We start from the raw sequence: 15,017 nt of genomic DNA, 5'->3' as shown, positions 1-15,017 counted from the left end.
AGTCAGGTCGTCAGGGGTATAAAACATGCAACTGACGCCATTACATCAGTTTTTCTTGCCCCAGATGTCAGGTGCCCCCAAATGGGGAGCAAAATATATATAAATAATTAAAAACACAAACATATACCTTCAAACAAAAGCAAATACACCAAAAAGGCTTTTAAGTATAGTAAAAGAAAGTAGAGACACAGTAAGAGAAAAACAGGAGGCTGGAGGGAGGGTAACCAAGACTGCAACAGTGAATACACTCAAACATCTACATTTATGGTAAGTGTACACAACTGTACTATGTTCTTCGTGTTTCAATGTTGTAGTCACTACATTTGGGTAGATTCCCAAAGCTATGGTTGGGAGGATGGATTTATACAGCATTAGGAGCGGCTACAAAGCCCTGCAAAACAGCAGTGGCAAAGCCAGCTCTGGATTTAGAGAAAACCGATAAGTGATAATGCTTGGTGAAAGTATGAACTGAACTCAAAGTAGCAGCTTCTAGAATATCCCTGGTAGGAACACCTTTGAGAAAGACTGTAGAAGTATATGCAGCCCTGGTGGAATGGGATCTGATCCCCTGCGGGATAAGTTTTCCATGGTGCTTATAGCAGAAATGAATAGAATAGCTTACCCATTTAGAAATGGTTTGCTTTGAAATTGCCTTTCCCTCTGCCCCTGGAGCAAATGCTACCAGAAGTTGTTCAGATTTTCTCCGAGATTTTGTTCTGTCCAAGTAAAATCTAAGTTGTCTGTGTACATCCAATGAATGTAGAATCTGCTCCCCCTTGTTCTGTGGATTGGGAAAGAAAGTTGGCAAATGAATGGACTGATTAAGAGCCACACTGGATACCACCTTGGGCATGAAGGATGGATTGGTCCTGAGTGACACCCTGTCCGCATGAAAGATGATGAAAGGCCCCACTGCCATAAGGGCCTGTAATTCAGAAATCCTTCTAGCTGAAGTGATTGCTAAAAGGAAGGCTGGTTTTCCAGGAAAGGAATTTTAAGTCTGCAGTAGCAACTGGCTCGAAAGGAGGTAGAGTGAGTTTCTCCAACAGAAAGTTAAGGTCCCAGGCAGGGGTAGGAGCTCTCCTGGGAGGTCTCAAGTTTTTGGCCCCTCTGAGATACTGCTTTAGCAGAGGATGAGAGAAGAGGGGGTGTTCTGTGTTGTAATGAGCTGAAATGGCTGAAGCATGGATTTTTTATGGAAGAAAAAAACAGGCCCTTGTGAAGCATCTCAGTTAAGTATTGCAAAATTTGAGGTAAATTGGGTGCTGTGCTCATCCCTTGAGATTGATTCCAGGCACAGAATCTTTTCCATTTGTCAGCATAAGATTTTATAGTACTAGGTCTTCTAGCCTCGAAAATGACATCCATCAGAGGTTGACTGAGGGATGCTAAGGTGGGATTTAAATGATTAGCCAAGCTGCAAGATTCAATGTTTGGAGCTGAGGGTGCAGAATTTGGTTCTTCTGCTGAGACAGTAAGGAAGGTGTCTGAGGCAGGTGCCATGGAGAAATTTGTGACAGACTGCGTAGGAGTGGGTACCAGTGTTAATGAGACCAGTCTGGAGCAATCAAAATCATTTTTGGTTTGTCCTGCTTGACTGTTAGTAGAACTTTGGAGAGCAGAGGCAGAGGGGGAAAGGCATAGACTGATAGTTTTTTCAGCTGAAGGACAGAGCATCCACTTTCCAAGACTTTTTTGAGGAGTTCTAATGCAAAATTTGTCCAACTGGTAGTTCTGCGGTGAGGCAAAAAGATCCATGTCTGGGCTCTCCCATTTGCGTGTCAACATGTTGAAAATCCGTGGTTCCAGTTTCCATTCGTGTGGGTCCATGAGATTTCTGCTTAGTTTGTCTGCCAGAATATTCAGCTTTCCTAGCAGGAATTGAGCTTGTAGTTGTACTTGACAGTTCAAGGCCGTGTTCCACAATGCCATGGCTAGTTAGTCTGCAGAGGGGATAGGAATGTGTACCCCCCTGCTTGTTTATGTAACACACAACTGTGGTGTTGTCCGTCTTTACCAGTAGCTGTCCTGGATGAAGGCAGTCCTTGAAGGCTGTCAGTGCATTCTGTACAGCTAGCATTTCTTTTTGATTGATATGAAGGTGCATTTGATTTGGGCTCCATTTGCCCTGAATGCACTTCCCTGCAAGATGAGCCCCCCATGCATAGTCTGATGCATCTGTAGTTAGGGTTTGGGTGGCAGTGGGTGGTGTGAATGGCAGTCCCTTGTTTTGGTGGCAGGCCTCTGCCCACCATAGGAACTTTAGTTGCAGGCAAGGTATGATAGGAATCATTGTTTCCAGGCTGTGACAATGTTGACTCCATAAACTTTTTAAGTACCACTGAAGTTTCCTCATATGCAGTCTTGCATATGGAATTAGAAGAATGCAGGAGGCCATGAACCCCAAGGCTTGCAGTATTTGTCTTTCAGATAGCAACGTTTTTGTGGCCACCTGTTTAAAGTAAGTCACCAAATAAATTTGCTTTTCTGGTGTAAGTAAAGCCATCTGGGCAGTTGTATTCAAGCTTGCATCCAGGAATGTAATTTTTTGAGAGGGTACCAGTTGTGATTTCTTTTCGGTTATGGTGTACCCTAGACAAGTTAGAACTCTTTTTTTACAAACGCCAGATGTTTTAGAAGAATGGACTGGTTTTCTGCCTGAATTAGACAATCGTCCAGGTATGGATATAGTTGAATATTTCTTTGCCTACAAAATGCAATTACTGGAGCCAGGCACTTTGTAAATACGCTGGGCGCAGTAGATAAGCCAAAGGACAGTGCAGAGAACTGATAATGCAAGTAGCCTGCTTTGAAGCATAGGTATCTTCTGCAAGATTCCCCGATTGGGATATGCAAGTAAGCCTCTTTTAAATCTAGAGTTGCCAACCAGGCATCTTTGCCTAGCATAGGAAGTAACTGGTGAAGAGTCAGCATCTTGAATTTTGGAATGTCCAGAAAGGTGTTTAGAGTAGACAGGTCCAGATTTGGACGCCATGATTTGTCTTTTCTGGGTACCAGGAAAAGTCTGGAATAGAAACCTTGTCCCTTTTCCTCATCTGGTACCAGCTGAATTGCCCCCATGTTTAGGAGGGAAAGTACTTGTTTCTGAGCCTCTGCCCACTGATTTGGGGGCAGGTCTGGCCACCCGTTTGGAGTTGGCAACGTGCGGAAATGAAATCTGTATCCCTGGGACACTATATTTAAAACCCATTTGTCCTGGGTTATAAGTTGCCAGTTTTTTGCATGAAGAGCCAGTTTTCCCCCCAAAGGGGCGGCTAAGAGGTAAGTGCTTGGTAATTTTAAAGGAAAGTCTTTGAGACTGTTTGCCACAGGGTGGTGTCTTATTTCCAGATTTGGAAGAGGAGGCACCCCATTGCTTAGTTCTGAAAGTCCCTTGGGACTGAAACCTGGCGCTTTTGGAATGCCTGGATTTGGCTTGAGTGGCTCTGGAAGGAACTGGAAAGGACCAGTTTTTAGTAGGCCAGTGCCTACTAAATCTTGCAGGTTGTACTTGTAAGAAATCTTTCACAGTTTACATAGATTTAGCTTTATCTTCCATCTTTTTTAGAACTTCTTCAGCCTAATTGCCAAACAAATGGTCCTGCTGCAAAGGAGCATCCAACAGTTTTGCTTTAACATGATCAGGCAGAGATTGCTCCTTAAGCCAAGCATGCCTTCTAAGCACAGACCCAGTAACAGCAGCCCTGCAAGAGGCCTCCAAATAATCAAAACCACATTGCAAAGTATTTTTTCCAACTTGTTCAGCTGAATGCAATAAATCCTGTAAATCCTTATTTCCACACAGTCAGAAATCAACATCATTTTTGTTTAAGTAGTCCCATGATATGCTGTTGATATTTTTAGCATATGAAATTGACAGTTTAAAGCCCTGATTGCCAAGGTTGCAGTAGTATAAATCGTTTTACCCCATCTATCCAGCACCCTGGAGTTTCTATCAGAAGGGGTAGGATTTTTAGCAGTAGAAGCCTTAATGCCCTTGGGCCCCTGCAAAATGGTTTCAGTGTCCGCAACAGGATTTTTGAAAATGAATTTGTGGGAGTCAGGAACCCAGTAGTATCTGTCTGGTTTACAAAGGGCCGGAGGCAGGGAATCAGGGGCCATACTGGATCCTGAAAACACATCAACAATGTCTAGTACAGGAGGTATAGCCAAAGGCCTATGCTGAGGAAGAAGGAAATCCCTAAGCCTCTTTTTGGATTCAGAAAAATCCTGACATTCCCAGTGGAAATACTCCCTTAAGGTATGTAAAGTTTTCCCAAAAGAAAAATCCTTAGGGGGAGAAGCAGAAGGAATGGAATCCTCTGCATCAGAGTCCTCATAAGTAGGTATGGACAAATCCATTTCATCAGAAGAGTCAGAAGAAACAGAGTCCTGTTCAGAAGATTCATAGTCAAGTTCAGTCCTAGGCCTCTTAGAAGGTGGGGGTTGACTACCCCTGATCAGAGTAATTAAACTTCAGCCATTTTGATCATTTGTTTTTTAGGCATAGGAGCCTGAACATGTGGCCTGGGCGTCAGCTTTTTAGACATAGATCGAGATTTTGGCCTTAAAATTGAAGGTGGTGTTGGTTTAATATGCAAGTCTGTAGGCCTGAATACAGCCTCAGAAGCCGGTGCCTGCACAGTGGCTCCGGACCCATCCAAGGTAGAGACATCCGCAGGTTCCATAAGTAAAGCATCTTGCGGCATACCGGACTCCGAATGGGTCTCAGCAGAGGCCTGCAAATCAGAAGTAGCGGGTATCAGTGGCTGTGAAAGCGCCTCACTGAGTACCGGCGAACTGGCGACTGGCTTAGGAGAAGCGTCGTCGGCAGTTTTGGACCTCAACAGCCTGTCTCTGTCTTTTTCTTTGCATTTTTTTTCGGTATTCCGGTAGTCGGATGGCTAACCAATGTCATTTCTGGATAATTAAACTGAGAACCGAAATATTTAGAAGCAAAAATGTACCAATGATGGACAGTGCGCTGATTAAATAAAGCGCAAAACTGACAGCAAGGCACGTCGTGGTCAGGGCCTAGGCAAGGAATACAGTACAAATGAAAATCCTTATGAGGTATTTGCTTCCATCAAGTAATACAATTATTAACTTTTACTGACATCGGTAAGGAGCAAGAAAAAGTTTCCCCAACGGGGTACTTAGCGTTTAGTTTAAGACTTCGGTTCTGAAACTCGAAAACGAAAATTTCAGGAGTCAGCCGACTGGCACTTGCAAACTGCTTCTGCTTCGGGCACCGTGCGGCAAGAAAGACTGATGTAATGGCGTCAGCTGCATGTTTTATACCCCTGACAACCTGACGTCATGGAAGAAGAGACAGCAACCAACGCAGGACCCAGGACTTTGTTAATCAGGCCAACTGAGGGCAACCTGCCAGCAGATTACCTAAATGTAATGACTGAACAGTGAAACACGAACATCAGGTCGTCTTGGTTTAAGGGAGCATCCAGTAATTTAGCTTTAACATGATCTGGCATATTTTGCTCCTTAAGCCAAGCATGCCTTCTAAAAACAGACCCGGTGACAGCAGCCCTGCAAGATGCTTCTAAAGAGTCAAAACCACATTGCAAAGTATGCTTACCAACTTGTTCAGCAGAAAGCATCAAATCCTGTAATTCTTTATTTTCAGCATAGTCAGGAATCAACATCATTTTCTGTTTAAGTAGTCCAATAATATGCTGCTAATACTTTAACATATAAAACTGGCAGTTTAAGGCCCTAATGGCCAAAGTGGCAGAAGTGTATTACCTTCTTACCCCATCTGTCCAAGGCCCTGGAATCTCTATCAGAGGGGGAAGGGTTTTTGGCAGTAGTAGCCTTAATGCCTTTAGATCCCTGTGAAATCGTCTCTGGATCCACAGTAGGATTTTTGAAGATGAACTTGTGAGAGTCAGGTACTCTGTAATACCCGTCAGGTTTCCTGGGAGCTGGAGGTAAAATGTCTGGGGCCAGGCTAGATTCCACGAAGGCATCATCTACAATGTCCAGGACAGGAGGGATAGCTAAAGGCCTGTGTTGAGGTAGGAGTAAGAATTCCGTAAGCCTCTTTTTGGAGTCAAGAGGAACCCTGGCTTTCCCAGCGGATATGCTCCCTAAGAGTGTGCAAGGTTTCACCAAAAGAAAAATCTTCCGGAGGGGAAGCAGAGGGTATGGAGTCCTCTGCATCAAAATCCTCATAGGAAGATAAGGGCAAATCCTGGTAATCAGAAGAAACAGAAATTTCAGAATCCTGATTAGAAGAATCAGAAGGAAAATCAGTTCTAGGTCTCTTAAGAGGGTGAAGGCTGATTTCCCCTAATTAAAGTAATAAGGTCTTCAGCCATTCTTATCATTTATTTTTTAGGCATATGGGCCTGACCATGCAGTTTGGACGTCGGTTTTCTAGGCGTGGGTAGAGTTTTAGACCTTGAAGAAGAAGATGGCGTTGGTTTGAAATGCAAGTCTGTAGGCCTGAATACACCCTCAGAAGCCGGTACCTGCACATTGGCTCCGGACCCATCCAAGGTAGAGACATCCGCAGGTTCCATAGCCGAAGAAGCATCTCACAGCATACCAGACTCCGAATGGGTCTCAGTAGAGGCCTGCGAATCTGAAGTATTTGGTATCAGGGGCTGCCTCACTGAGTACCGGCAAACTGGCAACTAGCTTAACAGAAGCGTCATTGGCAGCTTTGGACCTACGCGGTCTGTCTCTGCCTTTATCTTTATGTTTTTTTGGAATGTCGGTAGTTGGATGGCTTACCGAAGCCATTTCTGGATAATTAAACCGAGAACCGAAATAGTTTGATGCAAAAATGAACCAACGACAAATAGTTCAAGGATTGAATAAGAACAGCTAGGGACGTCGTGATCTGGGCCTAAGCAAGGAATGCAGTACGAAAGAAAATCTTTATGAGGTATTTGCTTTCCACAGGTAATACAATTGTTAATTTTTACTGGCATCGGTTTAGGGCAAGAAAAAGGATCCCCAATGGGGTACTTAGCTTTTTTGAAGACTTCAGTTTTGAAACTCGAAAATGGAAATTTCAGGCGTCAGCCGACCGGCACTTGTGAACTGCTTCTGCTTCGGGCACCGCACGGCAAGAAATACCGATGTAATGGCATCGGCTGCATGCTTTAAACCCCTGATGACATGGAGGAAGAGACAGCATCCGACCCAAGACTTTGATATTCAGGCCGGCTGAGGGCTACCTGCAGGCAGATAACCCAAATGCAATGCTGCAACAGTGAAACACGAAGAACATCTGCAAACTTTCCAGAGAATACAAAAGCTGTCTTTCTAGTGCTTCCACATGCTTAGTTAGGAAAAAATAAAAGCTTAGTAAATAAACATTTTCAGACCATTCCAATGCCAGTTAAGGTAACAAATAAAACCTGTGAAGCATACTTACGTCTGAGGCTGTGCAGGGTCATCACCAAGTGTAACATTTTCTCCCTGAATCTCATTAAAACACTTTTCACAGAAGTGATACCTGTGAAAAAAACAGAGGGTCACCCAATGAATGAAATAATCCATTACAGTAATGAAACAAAGTCGCAAAGAACAACAAAATTTGAAAGTGACACTAATGAAATGTTACTAACAAGGTAAGACTGAAATACTAGTTGACACCATAAAAGATGCATCTGGAAGAATGAACTTATGCAGCACTTGAAATGTATTATGCTAACGACCATTTTCCCAATTCTTCCAAAAGAATTTTTGTTAAGTGCATGGGAGCATGGCCTCCACATCTCAATTGATATGCATTCTTATCTAGAAGAAAAGTGACCTGGTGTTAAGTGCTACTGTTTTCAAAGGACTGATCAGCCAAATGTGTCTTCGCCAGTCTTGCTCTAATAAAACAAAACTTGTTGGGAAAACTGGCAAAAAGTGCAGTTGTGTAATCAACTTACTGCAACCACAGATGTTCAAATTTCGCCACTGCTCCAGTCAAAGAACAATTGTGTTGGGAACTTACATACTGTGAATGATGTATTGAATAAATATTTGTTTAAAACTGTGTTAATCCTAAAAAGTGTGTGTAATAATTAAATTAATTCAATTAGAATAAAATAGAATAAACTATTAGCCAATGACCCTAAGAAGCATAAGTAAGAACAACATGAATAATATCCATTGATTTTATTGATTATTTATTATTAATTTTAAAATACAATATTCTAATTGAATTAATTTAATTATTACACACACTTTTTAGGATTAACATGGTTTTAAACAAATATTTATTCAATACATCATTCACAGTATTTACGGCATATATATTTATAGATATATTATTTTATTTGATGTGTATGTATACACCCATATAGGTTTTATATTAAGTATTTATGAATATGAAATGCCATTCAAGTTTCACTTTGTCTACAAAAAAATTTTTTTAACTTGTTTAATTGCCAGCCACTTTATTGTTTTGAATTAATTAATTATCTTGATTGAATTGTGTATATAAGATAGGGTGGGTGTGTTGTTTAATTGATTCTGATGAGGTCTCCGGTTTTTGGAGATGAAAGCGCTAAATCTGTATTTGTTGAGTTTACAATAAAAATTTATTGACCCACACTACCGAGTGTTTCACAACCTATCACATTTTGCTTATTTTTAGCAACTAAAAATGGAAACCTGAAAAGAATTTTAAATAGAACATAACAAAATATTGTCATGACAAAAGTTGTTTGATCATAGATCCACTTGAAGCCCGGTCCATTAATGATTGGTAGTTGATTTTTATGTGCCGAGTTACCAGCCCTGACACACAGCCTTCAACGAAGGTATGCCCATTCACGCATGTCGCCACGCAGAAGACGCTCTACCTGAGTATCGAACCGGACAGTTACTGTGAGGCGACACCACCGCAGCACCACCACCGCAGGTAAATGCTATTTATTATACTGCAAGGTAAGGATATGATCAGTGGCAGGCTAGAATTGTCCAGTGTTAGGTGATGTTTTAGTGGGTGAGAGTCCCGCAGTACCAGGGCAGGGCTGGAGTCTGGTCATCATTAGCTTTCACCTCCTTGCAGTGCTAAAAAAAATGAAGAAAGTTTTTCTCCAGACTAATTTTAATATTCTATTATGAATGCTACGTCCTATGAATTCTGCCAACATCATGATGTAAATTTTTATCCAAATTGCCACTTCGAATTGTCTAATACCTCCTAACATCTGACTACTATTCATACTATATAGGGATCCCAGAAGTTTTACAACCCTCTTTAGAAGGCTATGTCACCCACGTTGAGAAAGTACAGTTGTGTACACTTACCATAAATGTAGATGTTCGAGTGTATTCACTGTTGCAGTCATTACATTCGGGTAATCTGCTGGCAGGTTGCCCTCAGTCAGCCTGAATAACAAAGTCTTGGGTCCTGCGTTGCTTGCTGTCTCTTCTTCCATGACGTCAGGTCGTCAAGGGTATAAAACCTGCAGCCGATGCCATTTTATTCAGTTTTTCTTGCCCCAGATGATGTCAGGTGCCCCACAAATGGGGAGCAAATATATATATATATATATATATATATATACACACACACACACACACATACATATATACACACGTATATATATATATATATATATATATATATATATATATATAAATGCACTTTTAGAAACAAACTTTACCTTCATCTAAAAGCAAATACACCACAAAGGCTTTTGTGTATAGTGAAGGAAAGGAAAGGTATAGAAAGGGGGATGGCGGGTGGGTGAGCCGGACTGCAACAGTGAATACAATTGAACATCTACATTTATGGTAAGTGTACACAACTGTACTATGTTCTTCATGTTTCACTGTTGCAGTCATTACATTTGGGTAGAATCCCAAAGCTATGGATGGGAGGATGGAGCTAAACAGCATTAGGAGCGGCTATAAGGCCCTGAAGAACTGCAGTGGCAAAGCCTGCCCTGGATTTGGAGAAGAGAGGCAAATGATAATGCTTTGTGAAGGTATGAACAGAGCTCCAAGTAGCAGCTTCTAGAATGTCTTTGGTTGAAACCCCTCTGAGAAAAGCTGCTGAAGTAGAGGCAGCCCTGGTGGAATATGATCTGATCCCCTTGGGAACAGGTTTACCATGGTGCAAGTAGCAGAAATGAATGCAGTGACTTATCCACTTAGAAATAGTCTGCTTTGATATAGCCTTCCCCTCTGACCCTGCAGCAAATGCTACCAGTAGTGAGATTTGGTCCTATTTAAGTAGAATCTTAGTTGTCTGTGTACATCCAATGAACACAGAATCCGATCCCCCTTGTTCTGTGGATTTGGGTAAAATGTTGGCAGGTGAATGGTCTGGTTAAGAGCCACACTGGATACCACCTTAGGCATAAAAGAAGGATTGGTCCTGAGGGATGCCCTGTCTGGGTAAAATATAATAAAAGTCTCCACTGCCATGAGAGCCGGTAGTTCTGAAACCCTTCTTGCTGAAGTGACTGCCAAAAGAAAGGCTGTTTTCCAAGATAGAAATTTTATATCCGCAGTAGCTACTGGTTCAAAAGGAGGCAGGGTGAGTTTTTCCATCACAAAATTTAGGTCCCATGCAGGAGTTGGTGATCTTCTGGGAGGCCTTAAATTTTTGGCTCCTCTAAGATACTGTTTAAGCAGAGGATGAGAAAAGAGGAGAGGCTCTGTGTTGTAATGAGCCGAGATGGCAGAGGCATGGATTTTTATTGAAGAAAAAGATAGGCCCTTGTCAAGTATCTCAGTCAAATATTGTAAAATCTGAGAAATATTGAGCTTTGCTGTGTCTGTTCCTTGTGCTTGGTTCCAAGCACAGAATCTCTTCCATTTATCAGCATAAGATTTTCTAGTACTAGGCTTTCTGGCTTCCAAAATGACATCCATCATAGATTTACTGAGAGGTGTTGTTTGAATAATTAGTTGATCAGACATGCTGCAAGATTCAGAGTTTGGAGTTGAGTGTGCAGAATTTGATAGTTCTGCTGAGACAGTAGATGAGGTATCTGAGGCAAGTACCATGGAGGAAGCTGAGACATATTCCTCAGTAGTGGGTACCAGTGCTGGCGAGGCTAGGATCATTTTTGGTTTTTCCTGTCTGACTTTTAGTAAGACCTTGGAGAGCAGAGGAAGAGAGGGAAAGGCATAGACTGACAGACTTTTCCAGCTGAAGGATAGGGCATCCACTTTCCATGTTTTTTTGTGATGAGTTCTTGTGCAGAATTTGTCCAACTGATAATTTTGGGGAGAGGCAAATAGATCTATGTCTGGGTTCCCCCATTTCTGTGTTAACATGCTGAAGATTTAAGGATCCAGTTTCCATTCGTGTGGATTCATAAGATTTCTGCTTAGGTCGTCCGCCAGAGTATTTTGCTTTCCTGGCAGGAATTGAGCTTGAAGATGTATTTGGTAAGTCAAGGCTGTGTTCCACAAGGCCATGGCTAGTCTGCAAAGGGGGTAGGAATGTGTACCCCCCTGCTTGTTTATGCACCACATAACTGTGGTGTTGTCCGTCTTTATCAGTAGTTGTCCTGGATGAAGTAAGTCCTTGAAGGCTGTCAGAGCATTCTGAACAGCTAGCATCTCTTTCTGGTTGATATGCAGATGCACTGGTTTGGGCTCCATTTGCCCTGAATGCATCTCCCTGCCAGGTGGGCCCCCCAAGCATAGTCTGAAGCATCTGTGGTTAGGGTTTGGGTGGCAGGGGGGTAGAGTGAATTACAGTCCCTTGTTTTCTTGTTTTGGTGACATGTCTCTGCCCACCAAAGAAACTCCTGTTGTAGGCAGGGAATGACAGGAATCATTGTTTCCAGACTGTGACAATGCTGACTCCATAAACTTTTTAGGTACCATTGAAGTTTCCTCATATGCAGTCTCGCATATGGAATTAGTAGAATGCAGGGTGCCATGAACCCCAAAGCCTGCAGAATTTGTTTTGCAGAAAACTGTTTTTTTGTTGCCATTTGTTTGAAGTATGTTGTCAGTTGCCTTTTTTTGTCTGGCGTGAAGTAAGCCATCTGGGTAGTTGTATTCAAGCTTGCACCCTGGAATGTAATTATTTGAGAGGGTACCAGTTGTGATTTCTTTTCATCAATGGTGTATCCTAGGCATGGTAGAAGCCTTTTTACAAATGCCAGATGTTGAAGAACAGTGTCCTTGTCCTCTGCTTGAATGAGACAGTCGTCCAGATAAGGATAAATTTGAATGCTTCTTTGTCTGCAGAATGCAATTACTGGTGCCAGGCACTTTGTAAAGACCCTGGGTGCAGTAGATAAGCCAAAGGGCAGTGCAGAGAATTGCTAATGCAAAAAACCTGCTTTGAAGCGGAGGTATCTTCTGCATGATTCCTTTATTGGGATATGCAGGTATGCCTCTTTTAAGTCTAGAGTTACTAACCAAGCATTCCTGCCTAGCATAGGCAGTAGCTGTTGTAAAGTCAGCATCTTGAATTTTGGAATGTCCAGAAACACGTTCAAAATCGATAAGTCCAGTATTGGACACCATGAATTGTCTTTTCTGGGTACCAGGAAAAGTCTTGAATAAAAACCTTGTCCTTTTTCCTTTCTGGTACGGGTTGAATAGCCCCCGTATCCATGAAAAACATGATTTGTTTCTGGGCCTCTGCCCACTGGTTTTCTGGCAGATCCCGCCAACCGTTTGGAATTGGCAAAGTATGGAAATGAAATCTGTACCCCTGGGATACTATGTTTAATACCTACTTGTCCTGGGTAATTAACTGCCAATTTTGAGCATGAAGTGCTAGTTTTTCCCCCAATGGGGCTGCCAAAAAATAAGTGCTTGGTGATGGCAGAGGAAAGTCATTGAGACTGCTTAGTGTAGGGTTGTGCTTTGTTTCCTCCAGATTTGGAGGTGGAGGAACCCCATTGCTTTGACCTGTAAGAACCCTGTGATTGGTATCTGGGAGCCTTCTGAGTGGCTGAATTTGCCTTGAGTGGCTCTGTTGGACACAGGAAAGGACCAATTTTTAGTAGGCCAGTGTCTACTGAACCTGGGTGGCTGCACTTGCAAGAAATCTTTTACAGTTTGCATAAATTTAGCTTTGTCTTCCATTTTCTTTAAAACCTCTTCTGCCTTATTACCAAACAGAGTATTATGCTGCAAAGGGGCATCCAACAATTTAGCTTTAACATGATCAGGCAGATTTTCCTCCTTGAGCCAGGCATGCCTTCTAATCACAGATCCAGTAACGACGGCCCTACAAGAGGCCTCCAAGGAATCAAAACCACATTGCAAAGTATGCTTTCCAACCTATTCTGCTGAAAGCAATAATTCCTGTAACTCTATTTTCCACACAATCTGAAATCAACATAATTTTCTGTTTCAGTAAGCCCATAACATGCTGTTGATATTTAAGCGTATGAAACTGGCAGTTTAAGGCCCTGATTGCCAAGGTTGCAGACATATAAACCTTCTTTCCCCATCTATCCAGCGCCCTGGAATCTCTATCAGAGGGGGTAGGATTTTTGGCTGTAGAGGCCTTTATACCCTTGGGACCCTGAAAAATAGTCTCAGAATCAGCAGCAGGATTTTTGAATAGAAATTTGTGGGAGTCAGGAACCCTGTAATATCTGTCTGGCTTACTAGGAGCTGGAGGCAGGGAATCAGGAGCCATGCTTGATTCTGAAAACACATCATCAACAATGACTAATACAGGAGGTATTGCCAAAGGCTTATGCTGAGGAAGAAGAAGGAAATCCCTAAGTCGCTTTTTTGATTCAGAGAAGTCCTGACTCTCCCAGTGCAAATGTTCCCTTACGGTATGCAAAGTCTCTCCAAAAGAGTAATCCTCAGGAGGAGATGTAGATGGGATGGATTCCTCTGCATCAGAATCCTCATAGGGTGGAATAAAATTTCCTAATCAGAAGAGGAATCAGAAGAAATGGAAACCTGATCTGAAGATTCATAATCAGTGCCTTGCCTAGGCCTCTTAGCGGGGGGGGGGTGGGAACCCCTGATCAAGGTAATTAAATCCTCAGCCATTTTGATCATCTGTTTTTTAGGCATAGGGACCTGAGCACGTGGCTCATGCATCAGTTTTTTTAGACATTGAAGAAGTTTTTGTTTCTGGCATCGGTTTAATATAAAAATGTTGAGGCCTGAAAACAACCTCAGAAGCCGGTGCCTGCTCAGCGACTCTGGACCCATGCAAGGGAGAGACATCCGCGGGTTCAATATTCTGAGAATCTCGCGGCATACTGGACTCCAAATGGGTCTCGGTAGAGGCCTGCGACTCAAAAGTAGCGGGTATCAGGGGCTGCGAAAACGCCTCATTGAGTACTGGTGAACCGGCAACTGGCTTAAGAGAAGCTTCGTCGTCGGTTTTGGACCTCAACGGTTTGTCTCTTTCTTTTCCTTTGCGTTTTTTATGAACTCTGGTGGTCTGCTAGCTAACCAACGACATTTCAGGATAATTAAATTTTGTACCAAAATATTTAGAAGCAAAAATATACTGATGCTTAATAGTGCGTTGGTTAAATCTAGCACAAAACCGACAGCAAGGCACATTGTGATCTGGGCCTAGGCAAGGAATACAGTACAAATGAAAATTCTTATGAGGTATTTGCTTCCCACAAGTAATGCAATTATTAAATTTACTGACATCGGTAAAGAGCAAGAAAAAGTTTCCCCAAAGGGGTACTTAGCTTTAGTTTGAAGACTTTGGTTCTGAAACTCGAATACAAAAATTTCAGGAGTCGGCCGACCGGCACTTGCGAACTGCTTCTGCTTTGCGCACTGCGCGGCAAGACAGACTGAATAAAATGGCGTTGGCTGCATGTTTTATACCCCTGCCAACCTGACATCATGGAAGAAGAGACAGCAACTGACGCAGGACCCAAGACTTTGTTATTCAGGCCGACTGAGGGCAACCTGCCAGCAGATTACCCAAATGTGATAATTGCAACAGTGAAACACGAAGAACACCCACTGGTTTAAGCAAAAGTAACTGAAAAGTAACTCACATTTAAGTTACTAGTTACAAAAAAAGTAATATATTACTATTACTAGTTACTATTTTGAAAAAGTAACTA

General features: G+C 42.3%; 1 protein-coding gene across 1 annotated transcript in view; it reads right to left on the bottom strand.

Annotated features, from left to right (window-relative positions):
- LOC122816509 (CREB binding protein) overlaps window positions 1-15,017 on the bottom strand; it is a gene marked incomplete in the record, with an annotated part of 4,149,155 nt that overhangs the window by 958,658 nt on the left and 3,175,480 nt on the right. Inside the window, 1 exon segment of the mRNA XM_044089341.1 lies at window positions 7,406-7,486. Within this exon segment, the coding sequence (XP_043945276.1) occupies window positions 7,406-7,486 (81 nt within the window).

Source organism: Protopterus annectens, chromosome 12.part0, assembly GCF_019279795.1.
Source record: "Protopterus annectens isolate FY-2018-M chromosome 12.part0, PAN1.0, whole genome shotgun sequence".
Lineage (NCBI taxonomy): Eukaryota > Metazoa > Chordata > Ceratodontiformes > Protopteridae > Protopterus > Protopterus annectens.
This window is presented reverse-complemented; position numbering and strand designations above follow the sequence as displayed.